The 24,045-nt window shown below is 34.3% G+C and overlaps 3 protein-coding genes and 1 long non-coding RNA gene across 4 annotated transcripts; 2 read left to right on the top strand and 2 right to left on the bottom strand.

The window, feature by feature from the left end:
* The first annotated feature begins 416 nt into the window (after positions 1 to 416).
* On the top strand, positions 417 to 3,894 carry LOC131596146 (wax ester synthase/diacylglycerol acyltransferase 11-like). Its single transcript, XM_058868726.1, has 8 exons — positions 417 to 672; positions 1,204 to 1,440; positions 1,651 to 2,232; positions 2,311 to 2,377; positions 2,474 to 2,586; positions 2,665 to 2,874; positions 3,076 to 3,213; positions 3,304 to 3,894. The coding sequence occupies exons 2-8, from the start codon at positions 1,252 to 1,254 to the stop codon at positions 3,469 to 3,471; spliced, it is 1,467 nt and encodes a 488-aa protein (XP_058724709.1). The 5' UTR covers positions 417 to 672; positions 1,204 to 1,251; the 3' UTR covers positions 3,472 to 3,894.
* A 133-nt stretch (positions 3,895 to 4,027) lies between these two features.
* LOC131596147 (uncharacterized) lies at positions 4,028 to 9,629 on the bottom strand. Its single transcript, XR_009282156.1, has 2 exons — positions 9,415 to 9,629; positions 4,028 to 8,107 (listed from the first exon to the last, which is right to left on the bottom strand). It is a non-coding gene; the product is annotated as an uncharacterized LOC131596147 (long non-coding RNA).
* A 7,168-nt stretch (positions 9,630 to 16,797) lies between these two features.
* LOC131598392 (uncharacterized) lies at positions 16,798 to 19,131 on the bottom strand. The gene has a single exon (XM_058871001.1). The coding sequence runs from the start codon at positions 19,129 to 19,131 to the stop codon at positions 16,798 to 16,800; it is 2,334 nt and encodes a 777-aa protein (XP_058726984.1).
* A 2,054-nt stretch (positions 19,132 to 21,185) lies between these two features.
* LOC131600409 (protein BOBBER 1) lies at positions 21,186 to 23,554 on the top strand. The gene is made up of 6 exons (XM_058872575.1): positions 21,186 to 21,633; positions 22,281 to 22,453; positions 22,599 to 22,647; positions 22,806 to 22,972; positions 23,150 to 23,233; positions 23,336 to 23,554. Exons 1-6 carry the CDS (start codon positions 21,279 to 21,281, stop codon positions 23,372 to 23,374), a joined length of 867 nt encoding a protein of 288 aa, XP_058728558.1. The 5' UTR covers positions 21,186 to 21,278; the 3' UTR covers positions 23,375 to 23,554.
* The last annotated feature ends 491 nt before the right edge of the window (positions 23,555 to 24,045 follow it).

Raw genomic sequence — 24,045 nt, forward strand, 5'->3', positions numbered from 1 at the left:
ATCACGTCTCTTTTGAAACTCGTTAATGACGGACCTTATCAAAAGCCCAAAGAGGTTGTGGAACCCTCATCTTGAGCTACAACCTTCAATTCTTATGTTACGAGAAAAATGGCAGTGCCCTCATCTAGATTTGTTGACCCCGAAAGCCACCCAAGGTCTATCAATAATGAAGATTGTATCAAACCACTTGAGATTTTTGAGCGACACATCCATAAAATTTATTAAAATTCATAATGCATAACATAGATATCAACCAAACTTAGGTACACACAATCAATTCAATAGGGATCAGTACCTGAAATACTATTAAATAATCTTGCAGTGACGTAATTGTGGAGACCTTTAATATTTAAAGACAAAAAGGACAGGATACAGAAATCCAATGAGAAATGGCCCATATTCTTCTTTTTATATATACATATTAAATATATGGCACACATTCTAACCTTTGTGTCCTGCTAGCACATTAAAGCAACATCGTTGTCAAATATTAAAACCTCAGCTTTTTTTACTATGACATATTGCCAAAGATGTTGACCATCACAAGGAAGAAACTCTCCAACAATCTAGGGAAGGCTCAGAGATATCAATCAAGTTTTATGGACACAGTTTCTCTCATCTTTATATCTTCTTGAAAGCTTCTTGTTCTTTAGCCCAGATCAACTTTTTCAGGTCCCTTCTTCATCTCTTTCCCTTCCAAATTCTACTCTTTTTTTAACATATTATTATTGATTAAATTCCCATAATATATATGTTTGACATATATATATTTTAGTTATTTTTATAATTTTTTTTATCAAATAGCTTATAAGTTGAGAGATGAATAAATAGAATATCAAACCACTGCATCTGATGTCTCTGCACATCTATCAACTCTCTGCACAGATATCAAATGAGTGGAATAAATTTTATTTTTCTAAATATCTCCGCCTAACGTTACTTAAGTAAGACAGGACCAATGACCACATGAGTTAAAAAAACTATATTTTTTATGCGACATGTTCATCTAAATAAATAGAATGATGAATTTGTTACCAAAAGGAGAATATAGATTGAAGCATTTATACTTGCTCACATTGTTTGGACCATTGCTTAATTCATCTACTGCCTATTTCTCCAACCACCACCGACATTTTAAATGACATATCTATCTAGAAGCAAATAGTTAATTTTGTGTGTTTTGTTGCACATTATATTGGACAGTGTACATATATGTTGGTTATCTTGAGGGTTGTGTAAACAAATCAACATATGGCAATGGCAATGGCATATTCAAGAGATGGTGAAGGGCTGAGTCCAGCTGGAAGGTTGTTTCATTCACCATCGTTTAACTGTTATGTGATTGCCATCCTTGGTTGCAAGACAGACATCAATGTTGAAGTTATTAAGGAAGGTTTATGTCACACTCTTCTTAAACATCCTAGGTTCACCAGCATACTTGTAAGCCACACACTATTCAACCCTTTTAATTTCATGTGCTTAAAACCATACTTTTTCCGTCTCATATTATTAGTAAATTTCACTTTTTAGATTCATTGAATAATTAACGTATCTGATCTTTAATCTAAAAAATAAATTTTGCTTATAATATCGGATAGAGTAGTACTTTCTAATATGTCAAATCTAATATTGTATACGACGTACTTTCAGGTTAAGAAAGGAAGAAAAACAAGATGGACACAAACAACAATTGACTTAGACAACCACATCATAGTTCCACAAATAGATTCAAAACCAGACTATCCAGATAGATTTGTTGAGGACTACATTTCAAATTTTACCAAAACACCTCTAGACATATCCAAACCACTATGGGAACTTCACCTTCTCAACATCAAAACCTCAACTGCAGAATCAGTTGGAATATTCAGAATCCACCATTCACTTGGTGACGGTACTTCTCTTATATCATTTCTCATCGCATGTACTCGCAAAACCTCGGACCCTAATGCATTGCCAACAGTCCCTACAACAAATAAGAAGAATGTTTCTGTCTCAAATGCGCGCAAATGTTCAACTCTTGTCTCGTTTTGGATGAGTGTTTTATCGGGGGTTAGTTTGATTTGGAACACTTTTGTAGATGTTTTGTTTCTTGTTTTAACCATTTTGTTCCTTAAGGACACACATACTCCTTTAAAAGGCTCAAATGGGGTTGAGCTCAATACCAAGAAGTTTGTTCATCGGACGGTTAGTATGGATGACATTAAACTCATCAAGACTGAAATGAAAACGGTAATATTGTCGTCTTTCTCATTTGTATTTTGATTAATGTATGAGTCTACTTAATCATAAGAAATGTTGTTTAACTAGACCGTCAATGATGTTTTGTTGGGGTTGGCACAAGCTGGTATCTCTCGCTACTTGGATCGAGAATATGGTAAGGTTAAATACATCAATTATTCAATGAATCTGAAAAGATAATATTTGATTATAATAGTGATCAAAATAGTACTTATTCATGTATCCTCTGTAGGAGTGGAATATAAAAATGATGGTACCGCGACAAAGAGAAAAAGTAATATCCCTAACAACATTCGCCTAAGGGCTTCGATTCTTATTAACATTAGACCTTCTCCCGGAATTCAGGTAAATTTGGTTTCTAAAATAGTTTGAACTAATGAATCATTGTTTGTGTTTAATTAACTCATAGGTTATGTTAATTAGGATTTAGCAGATATGATGGCTGAGAAAGGAAAAGCCAAATGGGGTAACAAAATGGGATATGTAACTTGTCCTTTTAATATTGTCTTACATGAAGATCCATTGGAATATGTTCGTCAAGCTAAGGCCACAATTGACAGAAAAAAACACTCTTTGGAAGCTATTTGCTCTTATGCTTGTGCAAAATTGGTTCTCTATTTATTTGGAGCTAAGGTATATTTTCACAATAGTCTGATATAGATCTAATTTGTCTGTAGACGAAGTAATAATAATCACTAGAAATTCACACAAACAATAGTGAGTATAAGGGTTCGAACCCTGGTGGTGTTTAACCTAACTATATCGTCTTTTATCAGTTGAGTTAGGATTTGCGGACTTGTTGAAATTTTTTTAACATTTAGGGTTTGTATACAGGTTGCAGGTGCTATAACAAGAAGAGTTTTATTTCACACTACTATAGCCTTTTCTAATGTGGCTGGTCCAGTGGAAGAAATTAGCTTCTATGGACATCCTGTTGCATACATTGCTCCAAGTGTATATGGACATCCACATGTAAGCATCATCATTCTTTTGGAGGTGTAAATAGGAAGTGATTTTATCAATAACTTTAGAGTTACTATAATATGTTTATTTATTTTGCAGGCACTAACCATTCATTTTCAAAGTTATGCTAATCAGATGACAATTTCTCTGGCAGTGGATCCAACCATCATTCCAAATCCTTACCTCCTATGTGATGATTTAGAAGAATCACTCAAACTCATTTGTGATAATGTTGTTAAGAAAAAGCACATTGCTGAAATAATTTAAAACTAAAGAATTTAATTATAGGTTCTTACAAAACTTTCAAAAAAATCATGAGTTATTTTTTTAACCAAGAATCAGATACTAAAATGACCAAATTACTTAAAAATCAACTTAGTGAGTTATTTACAGAACTTATAATTTTTATTAATGCTATTTCTATTACTATATTTTATCTATACCTCCAATATCCATAGATAGACTCAAACTAAGACTCATAATATTCATGTTCCGATTTTGCATCTATGTATCGGTTTAGAATTTTGTCATATATATAGTTAAATTTGTAATCCGATATGACATTGCTATTTGTGTTCAAACACAATTCAAATTGTTTGTGCGATTCCCTCAATTCGTGACACCATGTATTTACAATAGAGTGAATTTCTTCGTCGATGCCACAAAAGTTGAATAAACCATGAAATTATGTTACAATATATAATGTCGGGATTCGCCCTGATAATAATTGTTGGGAAATTATATGTTTTATGTAATTAATATCATTTAATTTTTTGCAAAAGGCTACATGAATAATAAATATAAATGGTAGACTAACTGAATATTTTAAAGAAGAGTCAACTCTCACACTCATCTTTTCTAGCATGGAAAGAGTACATCAATAGTGACACTATCTTTTTCAAAACCTATCCTTACAATGAAATTTCAAAGTCATAAGAAGGCGAAAACATATATTAATCAAATAATAATAACTTACATAACCCAAACTTCAACTCAAATGTATCAATGTTCACACACACACACACACCATTATCTTCAATTCACAAATCATTTTTATATATAGATCCATTTGTATTGCAAAGTTTGCAGCACCATACACATTTTCCATTTCCTTCCAATTCTCTTCAAAAAATGAATCTGATATGTTTAACATGCTTTCATGTTTTCCTTCTCTTTACTGCTACACTAACACTGCTATGTCTCCAACATAAGAATACTGCTAGTGCCTTAGGAAATGACACAGACCAATTGTCATTACTAAGATTCAAAGAAACAATACTAGAGGACCCTTTTGATATCTTGAAATCATGGAACACTTCAACTTACTTTTGCAACTGGCATGGAGTCACATGCAGCCTTAAGCATCAAAGGGTCACTTCTTTGAACCTACAAGGGTATGCCTTACTTGGATTCATACCACCTGAAATTGGAAACCTCACCTTTCTCAGATATGTTAACCTTCAAAACAACAGCTTCTATGGTGAAATCCCACAAGAAATTGGCCATTTGTTCAGGCTGCAGGAGCTGTATCTGACCAATAACACGTTCAAGGGTCGAATTCCAACGAACTTAACCTCGAAAGATTGAGTTTAACAGGAAACAAACTAGTTGGAAAGATACCAAAGGAGCTTGGTTATCTAACTAACCTAGAAATTTTGTCTATTGGCATGAACAATTTGAGTGGTGAAATTCCTGCATCTATAGGAAATCTTTCATCTCTTAGAGTTCTCACTTTAGGAATCAATAATTTGGAGGGAAATTTACCTGAAGAGATAGGCTATCTGAAAAGCTTGACACATATCTCTATTGCATCAAACAAACTATATGGTATGCTTCCTCTTACATTATTTAATATGTCATCTCTCACTTTCTTCTCAGCTGGTGTCAACCAATTTAATGGCACTTTACCTGCCAACATGTTTCTCACACTCCCTAATCTCCAACAATTTGGCATTGGTATGAATAAGATCTCGGGCCTTATCCCGATTTCGATATCGAATGCGACACGATTGATGTTATTTAACATCCCTAGGAATAACTTTGTGGGACAAGCTCCAACTGGAATAGGAAACCTCAAAGACATCTGGTCCATTGCTATGGAATATAATCATCTAGGGAGTAATTCATCCAAGGATTTGGATTTCTTGACATCTTTGACAAATTGCACAAATTTACAAGTGTTGGATTTGAATCTAAACAACTTTGGTGGCTCTTTACCAAACTCTATAGCTAACTTTTCAGGTCAACTAAATCAGTTTTACATCGGTGGAAATCAGATTATCGGTACTATTCCTTCCGGATTAGGAAATCTCATCAACTTGATTGGCCTTGACTTGGAGTTCAACCTTCTCTCAGGCTCCATTCCAACTTCTTTTGGAAATTTTGAAAAGATACAATCATTGACATTGAATGTAAACAAACTTTCAGGAAAGATTCCATCATCAATTGGCAACCTCACTCAGTTATTTCAACTTGACCTGTCAAACAATAGGCTAGAAGGAGGCATTCCTCCTAGTATTGGAAATTGCCAAATGTTACAATACTTGGACATATCGAATAACCACCTTAGTGGAACCATTCCTCGGCAAGTCATTGGTCTTCCCTCATTGTCGTTGTTACTCAATTTTTCCCATAATTCATTCAGTGGAAGCCTACCCTTTGAAATTGGCAACCTGAAAAGCATCAATAAGTTGGATGCTTCTAAAAACTTTCTGTCTGGTGAAATTCCTGCAATAATAGGACAGTGCATAAGTTTGGAGTATCTTAACTTACGAGGGAATTTTTTTCAAGGAGCCATGCCATCATCTTTGGCTTCATTGAAAGGCCTTCAATATTTGGATTTGTCACTGAACAACTTGTCAGGGTTAATTCCAAAAGGTCTAGACAGTCTTCCTGCTCTACAGTACTTGAACATTTCTTTTAACAGGTTAGATGGTGAAGTACCAACAGAAGGTGTGTTTAGAAATGAAAGTGCAATATCTGTGAAAAACAATAGTGATCTTTGTGGTGGTATTACAGGGTTACATCTACAACCATGTGTTGTCAATGATAAGGCACAAAAAGACCAAAAGGATTGGAAGATAATAGTAATAGCAATTTGTGTGGTTGTTTTTCTTCTTTTGTCATCTTTCTCTATTGCATTCTTTTGGAATAAAAAAACACACTGGAGAACTTCCAATTTTCCATCAACAATCGATCACCTTTCAAAGGTCTCATACAAAACTCTTTATCAAGCAACAAGTGGATTCTCTTCCAACAACTTGATAGGATCTGGTGGTTTTGGAACTGTATATAAAGGAATTCTTGAGTCAGAAGAAAGAGTTGTTGCTATAAAGGTCTTGAACCTTCAAGTCAAGGGAGCGCACAAGAGTTTCATCGCTGAATGTAATGCACTCAAAAGTATTCGTCATAGGAATCTTGTCAAGAATCTAACATGTTGCTCGAGTATGGATTACAGTGGTAACGAATTCAAAGCTTTAGTTTTTGAATACATGGAACATGGAAGCTTGGATAAAAGGCTGCTTCCCGGGTCCGAAATCGAAGATCAACCAAATTTGAATCTTCTTCAAAGACTAAATATTCTAACAGATGTTGCTTCTGCAGTACACTATCTACACTATGAAACTGAGCAGCCGATCATTCACTGTGATTTAAAGCCAAGCAATATCCTTCTTGATAATGACATGGTTGCTCATGTGAGTGATTTTGGACAAGCAAGACTTCTATGTGCCATCAATGGTATCTCTGATCTACAAACTAGCACAATTGGATTCAATGGAACAATTGGATATGCCCCTCCAGGTATAGTTCGATACCATTTAATTTATGTTTTTAAATTAGTCTGGTAAACCAAAAAGTCTCACATTTCTGGCGAATCGAGTCCAATCGAGTCTAAGTGTAGTTTATAAACACTCACTCTCCTCAACTCACTAAGGAGCCTTTTAACTAAGGACATAACCATGAGAGTTTGTACAAGACCTAAAGTGCACAATACCTCGTAAAAGAAGTACAGTGGACTTGAGGTCGGAACAAAAACGTATTTAAATTTTATTGTATGCCTTATAAGTTATAAGCAACATGTTTAGTTTTTTGTATGCTTAAATCCTAAAGTACATAATTTTCAGAGTATGGAGTTGGATGTCAAGTTTCAACACAGGGTGATGTGTATAGCTTCGGAATCTTTTTACTGGAAATACTAACTGGAAGAAAACCAACAGATGAAATGTTTACCAATGGTGTGAATCTGTACTCTTATGTGAAGGTTTCACTACCAGATAAAGTGTTAGATATTGTAGACTTGACTCTACTCCCAAGAGAACTGAAACAAACAACTGTATCATTATCAACAACAGAAGCAGAAAAAATTATTAGAGATCAGAACCTGAGCCAGTTGCATCCTGATGATTTGAAGAAGTGCTTACATGAACTTTTTAACATTGGACTTGCTTGTTCTGTGGAGTCTCCAAGAGAGAGAATAAATATGAAAGATGTCACCAGGGAGCTAGATGTAATTAAAACTGCTCTTTCTAGGAAGTAGAACAACTGAAACCTTTTGACAGTTGCTTCACATGCCACTCATTAGGCTTTCTTTAATTTCTCTTCTTTATAGATGTGTGTATGTGTTTGTGTTCCTCTGCTAAGCTTTAAGTAATGTTGTTGCAGCTATGACACTAAGATTTAACAACCTGATAACAATCTGTGTATTTATTTTGCTGGTTATAAGCAAAATCATATTTGAACTTTCTTTTCCAAATAAATGAAAAATGCCTCGTTTGTTCTACATGAAGCTTGATGCAAGAAAACCTTTGTGTTTAATGGTGTGAAAATAGTTCAATTTCAGATATCATTTGACTTCCAAATTTGTGTCATTTATTTGAACTCTTTTAAACTTGATGAACAAAACCTGTCACAAACAATGAAATATTTCAATAGCTTAGTGATTAAACTACAGAAAGAACACATAGTTGAGAAAATAGAGATGTAACATAAGATAACACTCAACATGCATGCTTGGACACTGAACTGAATTCTTTATAACAAAAGATTATGTTACAATTGTTTTGATATGATACTTTGTAGTTTGTAATGTATTAGTCAGATATTGAGTATGGCCTATGGGATGAAACAAAGGCAAGAAAAACTCATGAATGAACTAATTATTCATGAGAGCACAAAATAAATACATGAAATGAAACTATACATTGCGATCTTTATGATGAAAAACGAAAAACCCTATTAAAGTGTGTGTGTAAGCAGAGAGCCGTCTCAAGTTTTTAGAGGCACCGTGTAGGTTAGTCACAGTTTAATCATGAAAAAGCAAATATAGGCCCTATTTAACCACGATTTAATCGTAACAAATATTTTTTAGGCCCTATTTAACCACAGTTTAAGCATGATAAATTTCAGCCTCTAAGCGGTAGCCCACCTTGCACGCCCTCAAAGATGGCTCTAAGTGTAAGTGAAAAGAAAAGTGTGAGCCAACATGATTATTAAAGAGGAGCAGCAGCAACAACAACAACAACAATCAAGCCTTATTTCACTAAGTGGGGTCGGCTACATGTATCAACTCGCCATAATGTTGTATCCAGGGCTATGTTTATATCTAAATCGTTAATCTCAAGATCTTTCTTAATAATTCCTCTTATAATCTTTCTATGTCTTCCTCTTCCTCTAATTATTTGACTTCTCTTCATCTGATCTACTCTTCTTCCCACGTAATCTACAAGTCTTCTCTCTATGTGTCCAAAGCACCTAAGTCTATTTTCCCTCATCTTCTCTATTATAGGTGCTACGCCAATACTCTAATATTTTCATTTATAATCCTGTCCAGTCTTACCATACATCCAACACAACGTCCTCATCTCTGCTACACTTACTTTACTCTAGTGATATTTCTTAACGCCCCAATAATATTCTGTCCCAAATAAATGATTAGCAGGTAGATCATGTAGTATATAAAAGCATGACATTGAATGAACTTTGTTTACAACCAATGCAAGCTTTTCTGGATAATCTTGAAATAAACCACTTTGTTTAGTACTATTTGCAAAGGGAATAGTTTATAATTCATGCTATAGTAGTAGAATTACTTAGGTTATTTCAAACCCAAGTAAATTCTTTTAAGATTGAAATTGAAAATAAAATGAAACACAGTAGATAAAACTATTAAAAAAAATCAATAGATAACATGATACAAAAAATCATTACTACCTGTCTCAAAGCTTATTCGTCATCATGAATGTAGTTTGAATCTCAACCAGATTTCTTTCCAGAGGCTTTATGGTCCACCTGCAACTAATATTAAGAAAAGGAAAACAGCGAGCAACGCGGCGGTGGTGAAAGGGGAGGTTTCATGGAGAGAGATGAAGGGAGGTTGAGTTCTGGTGGAAAGGTTTTGGAATGAAGCTAAAATTGAAGTTAAAGTGTGAATTTTAGTGCTGTTGAATTTGAGATTTTCTTTCCCCACCTCCCAACCTTCTAAGTCACTTTTGGTTAAAAACCACATATACTCCTGACTTTGGAAATGTATTTCCGAATGCAAGAAAAAGGTGTTTTCAGAGATGCATCTCCGAAAGCGCTTTTTTTTTTCAAAATTTGTCTTATTTCGGAAATGCATTTCCGAAAACAGCATTTCGGAAGTTCATTTCCGAAATACTGTGTGTTTTGCAGATTAAGCAAAACAGCCCCCTCCCCCATTCATTTTACCCTAAATCTACTTCAAACTTCCTCTCTTCAAAAATTTCTGCAAAAGCAAGTGTGTAGTCCACAGTTAGACATTCCAAAAGCTTCCCAAACTCAACCTAAATCATCCCAATCTCTTGAATTGATAAGTTTTTCAATTTTTTCAATTTTTAGATCTATTATTAAAATCTCTATTAAGGTGTTTAGAAATTGCAAAAATCACACTAGGGTAGGTTGGTACTGCTATTTAGGTTGTTTAGAATGAATAAAAGTAGTTTTGAAGTAGGATTTTGGGGTCTGCCATGGAAGTTGTAGAAAACTTCTTCGCAAGGGTGTTTCGGAAGTTCATTTTCGAAATCACCTCCATTCCCAGTTTCGGAAATGAACTTCCGAAGTGTATCAGAAATGCAATTTTTTTTAGTTTTTTCTTTTCTCTCGCATATTTATTGATTTCAATTGTTTTCAGGAACATGTTAGGCAACCAAGCACGCATCAAACAGGGTAGAGAGACCCAGACTGCATCGGCTAGACGCGAGCGGGCGGCGCAGCTGGCGTCGACGCAGGGACGGGGGCAGGGCCGGGGACGTGTGCGAGTTCCCGTGCAGATGGACGAGGGTACCTCTACATCTGGATCGAGGAGTCGTCTGGCTCGGGTATCTTCTTCCCGCCAGCGAGAGGAGGAGGAGGAGGAGGCAGTGACATACCACGAGGCGGAGGAGGTACCGGATGTTGACCCTCCACACGGGGAGGAGGAGGAGCAGGAGGAGGGCTACCCGGGAGGGCCCAGTGACACTACCGTGCTGATTACCTACCACGAGCACGTCGCTCGGTGTATCTGGGAGGGAGAGGTATTTTTTATAATTTGCCCGACTATATTATTCAATATTTTCGAGGAGGCGGGTGACGCCCTATTTACACAGTATCACCGTGGTTGCGCTCTCCGGTGCTGGTACATGTTTGTGGTAGGCGCTGCATCTTTGTGGACAAGAGTGCAAGGTACGTCGACGTGACCTACCTCCGCTACTTCATGGACTTGACTACCGTTCACCAGTGGAACTGGGGGTCAGCTAGTCTGGCATACCTATACCAGAAGCTGAATGAGGCCTCCAACTGGAGGACCAGGCAGTTGACCGGATCCTGCACACTACTTACGGTACGTTTCATTTTAATTGTTTCGCATTTATTTATGTTTCGTATTTATTTTTAATACATTATTGTGTTTGTGTTTCAGAGTTGGATCATCTCTTACTTCTCTCGCATCCACAGCTTCCACATTGATCCTGAGTACGATAACGCCATGTCCAGGGCCGCCAGATACGTTCTCTAGAGGGGGAACAATGTAGTGGGACCATACCGTGGGTACCTCGACCGCACGATGCACGATGACGTCACTTGGAGGCCATTCAGCGACTACACTCATGTTGTCCCCTTTGACGGCATATCTTTATATTCTGGCTGGGTGGCATGCGGGACCAGCACCATGGTGCGGTATCTCCCTGAGCGATGCATGCGACAGTTTGGGTATGTGCAGATGAAACCCAGGTCACCTTTTGAGGCTGCTCCCGACATAATGACCCGAGTGCAGCTCACTGGCATATTTGAGGAATGGGAGCGTCATGCGGTACCAGAGGAGTATCGTCGCATTCGGGTCACCCAGGACTGGCACAATGTGGAGGGGTATGTCACATGGTTCTATCGGGTGTCACATCCTCTGCTGAGACCCGACGCTCCCGGCGCTCCTAGGCCAACACACGAGGAGATCCTGGAGAACCAGCAGGCCGAGGATGACCACGCCATTGATCTCCTGCCGATCTGCCAGCGGATAGAGATGCTTGGGCACGCGTTGGATCGAGGTGTCATTCATCAGGGCGGTCTAGAGGCAGTCGCCGTGATGGAGATGATCGTCACTGATGCGGGCCGTGCGGCGGCATACAGGCGGCAGATGAGGTCCCAGGGAGAGAGGGTTAGGCATACCCAGTAGGGGTCCGGGTTTATTTTTTTTTTGTTTTCGGATTATATCTTTCGCACACTATTACTATTTGGTTCGGCTTGTATATATTATTTGGATTTTATTTATCATATTAGTATTTTCTGTTTATATGTCGCTTATTTTATTTGGCGTTTTCCTTTAATTAAAAATACGAGACTGTTAAGAAAAACATAAAAAAAAAAAAAAAACACAATTTCTGCATAATTCGGAAGTGCATTTCCGAAACCCCACAAAATCTGAAAAAAGGTGTTTTCGAAAGTGCATCTCCGAAAACACCCCCCATTTGGTGTTTTCGGAGATGCACTTCCGAAGTCTGAGAAAATTTAAAAAAAAAATACTTCGGAAATGCATTTCTAAAGCAGGGGTAAAGTGGGGTTTTCAGTGGGGGTGACCCCCATAGGGAGGTGGGTAAAGAAAAAACCGTTGAATTTTTCACTTATGCTTTTGATAAGAATAATCATCCATGCATAGACACTTCCAATGATACTCTTTATCAAAACTAAATTTACACTATAAAAAACCTTCTTTTTTTTTATAATTCACTAAATAAAATTGTACTATCCAATCAAAATCTTCTTATCATCCAAGGGACACCTCATTTTTTCAAATGTTATAGGGTCATCTCCTTTTCCATACATTTTCCCTCTCATTCTCGTCTTCACTCTTTCCCTCACATTCTCTCTTTTTCTCGTCTCCACTCTCTCCCGTTTTCTCTCTTTGATTTTTTTCGCCGACAATAACAACTTTTATGCTCTCTCTCCCTTCCATTTTCTCTCTTCTCTTCTCTATATGGTTTTGAAATCCTAGCGCGATCGAAAAATATCCGTGAAATAGAATACGAAGAGAAATCCTTTCTCATCTTTCATATAAACTCATCAATGGGTAGCGCTAGAGGGTGGTGGACAAAAGAAAATCCTGGCCGGAGGTAGTAGAATCTGGAAGCATGAGTTTTTTTCTTCTTGCCACAATTTGGTATTTTGTTGCTTTAGTTGCTGAATTTTTATATCTTAGTATTGTTGTGGGAAAGGGGTATCTGTTTGATTTGCAGGTTATTTTTACTCTGACTATGAAATTTGTGCTTGGTTTAAGTTGTAGCTACAATATGCTTATAAATGTTTAAAGTTTTGTTGTCTTTTACCGTTAGGTTTGATGATTTTCAGATTGACAGATTTAAGATTGTTTTATTTTTCGGTTAGGTTATGCTTATTAGGGTTTAGTGAAACCACCAGCGTAGAAGCAGCCACCAGAGAAGAATCAACAAAGATTCTCAAGTAAGCATCCATTTCATCTCAATTTTCTTTGATTATGAGCAATGTTGATTTTACATGATATTCTACGAAATATGTAATTATTTAGAGATTTTTTTTAATTCCTTGTGTGTATTTGTTTTGGCTTATTTTGTTGTTTTAGAATTTAGTTAATGATTTGAGATTAAGTATTATTGTATTACAATCAGTGTCTCACGATTTGTGTTGATGCGAAATTCATGAAATGTTATTCTCTAACTAAAGTGAGATGTGGTAGCTGTTTTTTTTTGTTCTGTTCATTTGAAATATGTCACTGCAGGTTTAATTCATAAACTACTTCTAGAATACTAGATGTTGATGATGAAAATGGTAGGATTTTTAAAGATGCAGTAGTAAAGAGAAAGTTTGCATTGAAATTAGCCATATAATTTTTTTCATGATATATGTTATAGCCATACTAGGCTATATGTGAATCATGTGTTGTATTTGTATTTGTGCTCATCATATCCTCTATTGTATTTCAGTCAATGATAATACATCTTCAGTCAATTTGTGTTGCAGTTCATTACAATGTTTTGAATTGGTTCAGAATTAAGTTACAACATTAGTTTTACGGTTTAAACACGGTAAGCTTCGTTTTTGCAGTTTCGATATTATTACAGTTTCACATCAACTTATGATTCTGAGCTGGTTTTGGTTTGAATTAAATACACGGGAATTTCTCAACTTAAATTTTTATTTTTAACATTTAATTTTAAGGTCAATTTAATTTTAACATTTTTTCCCTCTTCCCAAATGAATTAAGCTTAATTATTGGTGAAATGTTGTATGCATGAAGCTTTTATTGCAATATTAAAAAATTGAATTAACCATGAAAAAAATTAGATACAGATAAAATAAAACTAATTATGTCGAAATTTTCCAGCCGTAGTGGTAGAACTTTTAGGGATGCCTATCTTGAAATTTTCCAAAGAAAACACTATTAATTATAAGCAAAGTTAGAAATCATAAATTTTCACTAAGGACAAAAAAGTAATATGTAATAAGTCTAAGAAATTTTACCTCTCCGTTCCAGATATGTCTGCCTGCATGATCTGCATACCCTGTCAACAAGGATAAATCTGAAGGACCCCCTAGGTATGCCACAGGGCATCATCCTCCTCGTGCAACGGGTCAGCACCATCAGAAGGTGGCACGGGAGATCCAACATCGGCTGAAGGTGGCACAGGAGTAGAAGAAGTATCCAGGCAACGTCTGCGGGTGGAGGGCGTCTGTGAGGAACCCTCACCATCATACCGACGCCTCCGGGATGAAGAAGTAGATGTGGAAGGCCCCTCTGCTGGAACTGAGGTATCATGTACCTCTGCTGGAATAGAGGTATCAGGTGCATTTGTTGGAACGACGGACCCATCTGTCACCTGTGAGACTACCTGCATTCGTGCACGTCGCACAGAGGCATATTATGCAACCCTTTGACGTATAAGTCGGTCTGATTGATCGGCCATAATGTATGCATTGCATTACAAATAAATTCAAGTTAGATGCAATTTACTTATAAATAGAAAAGAAAAAAAAATCAAATTTAACTGTGTAGGTGCAAATATGGAAGTCTTTCGTAGATGTATCTACGGAAGCACCTAACATTTCAAAAAACCGGGTGCGTCTACGAAATTACCTAATGTTTCATTTGTTCTGTAGACGCACCTACGAAATGTTCTGAAACTCCAAGAACGCAATAATGATGTATGTCACTGTTCCAACCACTCAAAAATCTCATTTTGGTGACTTGATCGTCCTTTTTACACATAAAAAATACCTACATTGTCTCTAACCTATATTTCTAAAACTATCCAATCATTTCTACACCTAAAAGTGCATTCAAACTCTATTACGAGAAATACTGTAAAATAACTCAAAAACTTACCGATTAAATTGAGTTTTGAAGTTGTTGGAAGTGTTGATAGTTGATGTTGACGTTTACAACAGAACTCAAGAGAAAAAAACAACTTTTGTGGATTTTAATTTTTGAGGTTGAGAGAGATTGAAAGTGTGTAGAAGATGAGAAGTGAAGAATGAGGGAGGAGAAGAGTCTGACGTGAATAAAAGATCAATTGCTTTCGTAGATGCATAGCTGAAAGTATGTCGTAGATGCACTTACGAAACAATGGAACTTTGAAATAAAAAAGTGCTTCCGAAAATACATCTACAAAAGCATAATGCATTCTTGATAACGTGCATGGTACATAAGAAGCTCAAAGCCCAATGGATAGATTAAGAGTATCTCTAACTAAAAAGTAGGATGAAATATCAAATTTGTTAAGAGTGTTTCTATTGCAAGTAATCTCTATATATTTAAATATTTAAGTATATATAGAAATAGAAAGCCAACAACTTGTGTTCCCTATCATTTTTTGGCTGATAAACTTATTTATTTAAAAATTATTTATCGTCTTACAAAACATAATGATGTTATGTAAGAGTTTTTTCACTCTCGACAAAATTTTTACTGATTTTGGTGCTAGAAAATCAAAAGTGTTAAAGATAACTAATTTAAAACAAAAAGATGTTGATTTGTCGACATACATTTTCTCATTCTTAACCACTTTTCTAAAATTAATTAAGGTAGTTACTAAATTTGGTTTTGATAAAATCTGTTGATAATATAATCTAAGTTAGTTGTTTAGTTAGAAAGTTAAGTAGTTAGTTACTTAGTATACAAAATTATCTAATTATATATAAATACATATATTGTAAGTCAGTTTTTAATAATCTTAGAGTCTACACCTATTGTAAATACTCATTTTCTCACTAGATCAGTATCCTAATTCAAATTTGATTATACTAATAATGTTAATTAAATAAGAGAAATGCTACTTGTACACACTAAAAGTGTACACTTACACCGTATAATAGACCAAAGCAGATACTAATTAATTTTTTAATAATTTTTTTTCTTGCTTTGACAATTGTGTCAGGGGTAAAACAAGTATATACATACGGTGTAAAAGCATTTGGTGTAGAAAAGAGTGTATGCATAGCATTGCTCATTAAATAATGACAAAATACCCTTTTTGGTCCCTTATGTTAACCTCAGGGTTCATTTTGGTCCCTTAACTTCAAAAAGTGTACATTGGTCCCTTAACTCTTCAAAAGGTGTCATTTTAGTCTTTTTGTCACATTAGCGATGGAAAAACTCAAAAATCGGTCGCTATTTCCGTTGCTAATATGACAAAAAGGACTAAAAAGACACCTTTTGAAGAGTTAAGGGACCAATATGACACTTTTTTGAAGTTAAGAGACCAAAATGAACCCCGAAGTTAACATAAGAGACCAAAATGAATGACTTGGATGGACAGAAATTGCAACTCAAGTCCTAACCACTCAGCTTATTACTAACTAATATATATATATATATATATATATATATATATATATATATATATATATATATATATATATATATATATATATATAATAAAACAGTGTTTAAAGCAGTGGCGGATCCAAAACTTTTCTATGGCGGGGGCTTAAAAATAATGGATATATTTTGACTAAAGAAAAATATTTCAAATTGTTCCAAAATATATAATATAACGACAAAAAAATTTAAAATACAAAAAAGCTTACAATTGTCCTCTACGAGTTTTCATATTTTGAAAATGTTCAATGATTTTTTCATTGTCCATTGTCCACTTCATCAAATATGTCACTCTCTATATATGTAACTAAACAATCATTCAACCACTCATCTCCCATGCGATTGCGTAAACCATTCTTCACAAAATTCATGGCAGAGAAAGATCTTTCAACAGTTGCAGTTGCCACAGGTAAAATTAAAGCTAACCTCACAAGTAAGAATATCATTGGATACACAATATGCTTTTTAGTTTTCACCAACATTTCAGAAAGTTCAGTGATTCCATTTAACTTTGAAAATTTATCATCAGACCGAAGATCTATGATAAAAGTCTCAAGCTGACTATCAAGCACAATAAGCTCCACATGAGAAAATTCTGATGGATAAAACTTAGCCAAATGAATCAACTTCTCTTTATCAAATGTAAAAAATGAATCTCTTGGATTTAAGCTTGCTACACAAAGAAGCAACTCAGTGTTCACCTCGTTAAATCTATTGTTAAGCTCTTGAAGTTGTCTATCAATCACTTCATAAAATAACTCAACTTGAAAACGATGTAGATTTGAAATTTTTTGAGCTTTACGCTTCGATCTTCCTTGTGTAATGAGTGCATCATCCATATTTGGAATGCTAATATTTTGTTTCTCACAAAATAATGATACTTCATTTAGTAAAGTATGCCAACCATTATCTCTCATACCTTGTAACCTGCCTTTGCAAACTCTAACTAATGATATAGCATTTACAATATCTTGATCACTTCTTTGCAATGCTTGAGATAAATCATTAGTAATTCCAAATATATTTTTCATCAAGTGCAAGTTAAAAATAAATTCAAAAGACTGTATACTTTTCAATAAATGACAAGCTTCAATTTGTTGATCTGATGATGAGCCATTTTCCTCAACAAATTCGAGGACATCAATTACTGAAGTAAACAAAGAGATCAAGCTAAGTAATGTACCATAATGTGAGCCCCATCTTGTATCTCCAGCACGTTTCAATGTAGCTTCTTGATTAAATCCAGAACCACTAGAAATTTCACCATTCAATAAAGCTTCTTGAACTTTAAGCATTTGACTTTCTCTAAGAATCTCTTGACGTTTACATGAACCTCCAACAATGTTAGATACATTGTTAACCAAACTAAAAAAACAACCAACATCAACTTGCTTCTTGGCAACAGCAACAAGTGCTAATTGAAGTTGGTGAGCAAAACAATGAACATAGAATGCAGAACTATTTTCTTTCAAGATCAAACTTTTCAGTCCATTAAATTCACCTTGCATATTACTAGCCCCATCGTAACCTTGTCCACGCACTCTTGACAAACTTAAATTATGTGTTGCAAACAATGACTCCAATGCTAATTTTAAAGATATAGCACTTGTATTTGCAACATGAACAAGACCAAGAAACCGCTCAATGACACTTCCTTTTTTATCAACATAACGCAAAACAACAGACATTTGTTCCTTAGTTGATGTATCTCGAGATTCATCAATTAAAATGGAAAAGAAATCATCTCTAACACTATCAACAATAACTTTGGTGGTCTCACAAGCTGCAGCTGTCACAATGTCCTTTTGAATTGAAGGTGACATTAATTTAAGATTCCCACGAGCATTTTTTAGAATCATATCAAACTCTTTATCATGTATTGAAACCAAATGAATAAGCTCAAGAAAATTACCTTTATTTTTTGAATTAATTGACTCGTCGTGTCCACGAAATGCCAATCCTTGCTTCAATAGGTATCGAATACAATCAATTACTGAAGTCAAATGAATCCTATATTCTCTTTTCATCAAGTCTGATTGTTTACTGATAGCAACTTCAATATGTTGTTTTTGATTCATTAAGGCCTCACAACTTCTCCAAGCTTGATTGTGAGCACTGTTAAAATTTCCAACATGTATATCCAACCTTTCCTTTTTCTTCCAATTTGAAAAACCGTCAATCGAAAAAGCATCACTACTTTTTTGTTCTCCAATATCAGATCTCATGAGATAACAACATAAACAAAATACAGCATCTTTTGAGACACTATATTCTAACCAATTTCCAAATTCTAAAAACCAATTAGGATTAAACTTCCTAAAAAGAGGTCCAATTTTTCTTTTTGGAAAATCATGATCTCTAGGCTGACAAGGTCCTTTTTGCAAATAAGCTCTTCGAATGTTATCTCGGTCATTTGGATGATAACATGAAATTTGTTTCCTCTCTCCTGGATCAGCTGGAAGATTGTTCAAATCAACTTCTAAAAATCTCTTTTCCCCACCAATAATTGACCTTAAAGGTGTTGATAACTTTCTACTTTCAACATTTTCTTGAGATTCTGATGTAAATTTCCTTTTAAAATATCTCTCCATTTCTAGCACACTAAAAAAAATATAGAAATTTATATCAAAAAGTGAAAAAGAACATACATTTATCTTAATTCAAATACTCTTTGTTGTTCTTATAATAAACACCTAATAAAAAAACTATTTCTATAATTTTACAATGTTATGTTAAACATAAATAAATGGCAAAAATAAATTTATTAAAGAAAAAACATACCTCTATATATCAGTTGCAAATGACTCAATTAGACAAAGTCACAAAACTAAATTGGTGTTGAATTTGAACTCTTGAATGAAATAATGGAAAAGGAAGAAACAAAAAAAAGTGTTATGTCAAAATGTGAGAGTAAACCGTGAGAATTGTGAGAGTGTGTGAATAAAGTTAAGAGAGAGAATGAGTGAAGATTGTAATTGAATTTGAAAAGTTAAAACAATTTAAAAAAATAGAAATAGTAAATGGTAATAATTAAGAAAAAGAATTTGAAGAGTTAAAGTAGGATTGGGTAGTTACAAAGTACACGTTAATTGAATTTGAAAAATTAAAACAATTAAAAAAAATAAAAATAATAAATGGTAATAATTAAGAGAAAGATTTTGAAGAGTTAAAGTAGGATCGGGTAGTTACATAGTACACGTTAGTGAGTTTCTAAGAGTTATATGGGGGCTGAATAAATAATTAATACTAATTATTAAATGAAATTTTTTTCTTTGTGGGGTCATGAGCCCCCACTCTCATCAATGTGTATCCGCCCCTGGTTTAAAGTATTGATGAACACGTATATTTTAGATGTAAAAATAATATTTTTTTATAAATAAATATAGAAAAAAAATGCCATATTAAAATGAGGAATGACATTGCTACACCATATTTTACAATTACACCATATTTTTATTGGGTTTGGTTCATTTTGTTAAATTTAATAGTCATTGTTTACTTTTTCCGATACAAAAAGATTTTGGTGTTAGAATGGACAATTCTCTATTAAAATATATGAATTTGGTGATTGAATAAGAATGTGATAAGAGACCAATTAGGCTCATGTTTTGGGCATTAAAAACATCTTTGAAGTTAAAACTAAAAATATGATCTTTAAGGGTAAAACTAAATTTTGCATTGAAAAAAAGAGAGAGGATAAAACTAGATTGTTTAATTTGTCACTACATTTTAACTTAAAAAGGTATGTTAAAGCTAAAATCTACCAAGTAGAATAATTTTATAAAAAATTAATATATCCTAACAAATTACCTAGTCTACCAAGTAGAATATTTTTATAAAAATTAATGTATCCTTACAAATTACGTAAAATGAATTATTATTTTTTTATTCTAAATTAAATAAAAAAATTTAAGACCATAGAATTTGAGTATTTCTATATAGAAAAAAATTAAATTAATCTAGATTTGAAAATCTCCTTTCAATAAAATCAGATTTAAAAATCCTCATTCAACCACCTTTCAATAAAATTAGATTTTAAAAATCCCCATTCAACCACCTTTACAAAAGTTTCATTAAAAATAGAAAAAAAAATCTATTTTGTATTTTTTATTTAAAACATATAATAATTTAAATTAATTTAGATTTGAAAAACCCCTTTCAACTACCTTTACAAAAGTTCCATTAATAAAAAAAAGAGAAAAGGGATCATGCACTGACAGTGTAAAATATTTTTACACTGTCAACCAATCACCACCATGCATCCAATTAAAATATTTTTTTATTTAAAAAATATTTTAATGATATGGCACATTCATGACTCCCTGTTGGATGACAGTGTAAAATAGTTTTACACTGTCAGTGCACTACCTTTTAACTCTAAAAGAAAATAATATTTATTTTGTATTTTTTATATAGAAAAATAATATATAAACTAAATAAATTCAGATTTAAAAATTCCCTTTTAACTACCTTTTGTAAATTTCCATTAAAAAGATTTAAAAAAAACATAGTTGAGACTCAAATAACATGCTAAATTACTATTGGGCCGGGTTTGGGCTCGGGCTCAACTGATTCGCCCGAAAAAACGCAACGATTCTAGAAATTTCCACAGCATACTACACGTTATTTAAAAACCCTTTAAGCGTGTTGGTACTCAATTTCTACTCTCAAATTCTTTACTTCAACCTTTTCCCAATTCTTCAAATTCTCTGTACCTTCTTCTCTAACAAACTCAACCATGGCGATTATCTCCGATTTTCAAGAAGAAGACCAAACCCCCAAACAATCCCCTTCATCTTCCCAACCCAAACCAAAACCCATTCCGTTCACTTCCACCTTCGATCCATCCAATCCCGCCGGTTTTCTTGAGAAGGTATTCGACTTCATCGCTAATGAGAGCGATTTCTTCGAAAAGGAGTCGGCCGAGAAGGTGATTTTGAACGGCGCTCGCGCTGTTAAGGTAAAGAAAGCTAAGGCGGTTGCGGCTGAGAAGGCGAAGGTTGCCGCGGAGGAGAAGGCGAAGGCTGAGAAGAAGGATAAGGGAGTGGACGGGAAAGAAGATGAAAAGAAGGATGAAAAACCTGAATTAGCAGGTTAGATATTTACAATTTTTTTTCAATTTGATTTTTAATTTTTGCCCTAGTTTATTTTTTAATTAGGGTTTATGAATGTTAATTAGGGTTTAGGAATGAACATGTGTTTGTTAGGAACATTATTATGGTAATGCTGTGTTGTAGAGTGTTTAAGAATGTTTGTTTTATGAATGATCACAATGTGTCTGGTTGATAATATATGTTATATGATATTGATTCTTGAGTCATGAATGTTAATTAGGGGTTATGAGTGTTAATTAGGGTTTATGAATGCTAATTAGGGTTTAGGAATGAGCATGTGTTTGTTAGGAACATTATTATGGTAATGCTGTGTTGCAGAGTGTTTAAGAATGTTTGTTTTATGAATTGTGTCTGGTTGTTAATATATGTTGTATGCTATTGATTCTTGAGTCAAGAGCCCTAATTAGGGTTTAAGGTTTAGCGTGTTTGTTGTTAATGTGAGAAAAAACTTAGAGTTATAGTAGTGAAGACTTTGACACTGGTGTTCTATCCCTCTCTAATTTGAGGGTGTGTGGTGGAGTCAGCAATGTTCTTCATATTGCATAAATGATCATAACGAATGATTCTGAACAGGTTAAGTTTTTCTTTAAACAATTTTTGAGATCTTTGTTGTTTTTAATGGACAGCTCCTAATAAGGGTAATGGGATGGATCTGGAGAAGTATTCATGGACTCAGAGTCTGCAAGAGCTCAATGTTAACGTGCCGGTGCCAAATGGAACAAAATCAAAGTTTGTGGTCTGTGAGATTAAAAAGAACCATCTAAAAGTTGGTATCAAAGGCCAGCCACCTATTATTGATGTAAGTTTGTTTTAACTTATTGCAGTTACAGTTGTAATTTATGTTCTACCTGTTACATTCATTGTTTTATTTTTAGAAAATTGATATTCTTACTGTCTTTTGTGTTTGTTCATAAGTTTCTGATTTACGATTTCAAAATTTACAGGGAGATCTGTACAAATCTACCAAGCCTGATGAATGTTACTGGAGCATAGGTATAGAACTACTTAATTGCAGCTGTAGAAAATCCTTTTTTATAGGACCATTATTCTTTTGCATTATAATGGATTTGATATTTTTAAGTTTTTGTGTGAGAATTCTGGTTACCATACGTCTGATGATCGGAACTGTGTTTGAAATCGATTTTTTGCAGAGGATCAGAATACTATTTCCATTCTTTTAACCAAGCATGACCAAATGGACTGGTGGAAATGTCTAGTAAAGGGTGATCCTGAAATTAATACTCAAAAAGTTGAACCTGAGAGCAGCAAACTTGGTGACCTGGATCCTGAGACTCGATCAACTGTCGAGAAAATGATGGTAATTGTTTGAGTTTTGTTACTTCAATTACTTAATTTATATTGCATCTGTTTTTTAATCTGTCATCGATTTTATTTCGTGTGATCTGGTTACACTGTAGTGACTATCAATTTATATAACATTGTATTGGATTTCTTTGCTGATAATGGTTTAATACTATTTTGTATTGTTCAATAGTTTGATCAGAGGCAGAAATCCATGGGCCTTCCTACAAGTGAGGAGCTCAGTAAACAAGACATGATGAAGAAATTTATGAGTCAGGTGAACATTTGGTTTTTTTACTGATTTTCTCTGCATTCCCAACACTGTCTTTGCCGATTTACTAATCTGGCTGCTAACTGTTTAAAATTTATCTATTTGCAGCATCCTGAAATGGACTTCTCCAGGGCAAAAATGTCTTAGAATGGTGCCTATGGTTTTGGCAAAATCATCTTAGAACTGTGCTATAGTTTTGGCAAAATTATCTTTTGTTGACAAACATGTTTTGGTGAAAACACATTGCTTTATTTGCGTTGAACATATTTTAGAGTTTTTTATACCTTGGTTTGAGTAACAGTAAGGAAAAGTTAATTCTTCGATGAATCATTCTATCGTTTATGCTTCCTGCACAAAAATATGACAAAGCAACGTTTTCGTAATATTAAATAAAAAAAATCGTAGTGCACAATTAATTTATTTAGCATTTTCTCATTTCCAACGGATATAACACAGTAAGTATTCGAAATAGAGTCTAACTGTCGGATACAAAAAAAATGTAGTGTTTGAGTTGTACGGTCCTTTAAAATCCAAAAAAGACGAAAAAGCATTTATGATGTCCTGTTTGTAAAGCTTTACATCATAGCACGCCGTCTTCAAATTCCATCCACAGCAGAAGAAACTAATGTGTTATGCATTAAAAGTTTAAATCTGTTTTTGAAAGGCAGTAGTTTTTCTTCTCATGTTTTAATAGAATTGCTATTCCTTACCTTCCAACACCCTTCTTTGATGAGAATTCATTTAGCATAGTGAATCTTTCAAGTAAAACTATAGGTCAGGGTTGGTATAAACTTCGTTTCAACGAAGGTTTTAAAGTC

This window comes from Vicia villosa, linkage group LG4 (assembly GCF_029867415.1).
Source record: "Vicia villosa cultivar HV-30 ecotype Madison, WI linkage group LG4, Vvil1.0, whole genome shotgun sequence".
In the NCBI taxonomy this organism is placed as follows: Eukaryota; Viridiplantae; Streptophyta; class Magnoliopsida; order Fabales; family Fabaceae; genus Vicia; species Vicia villosa.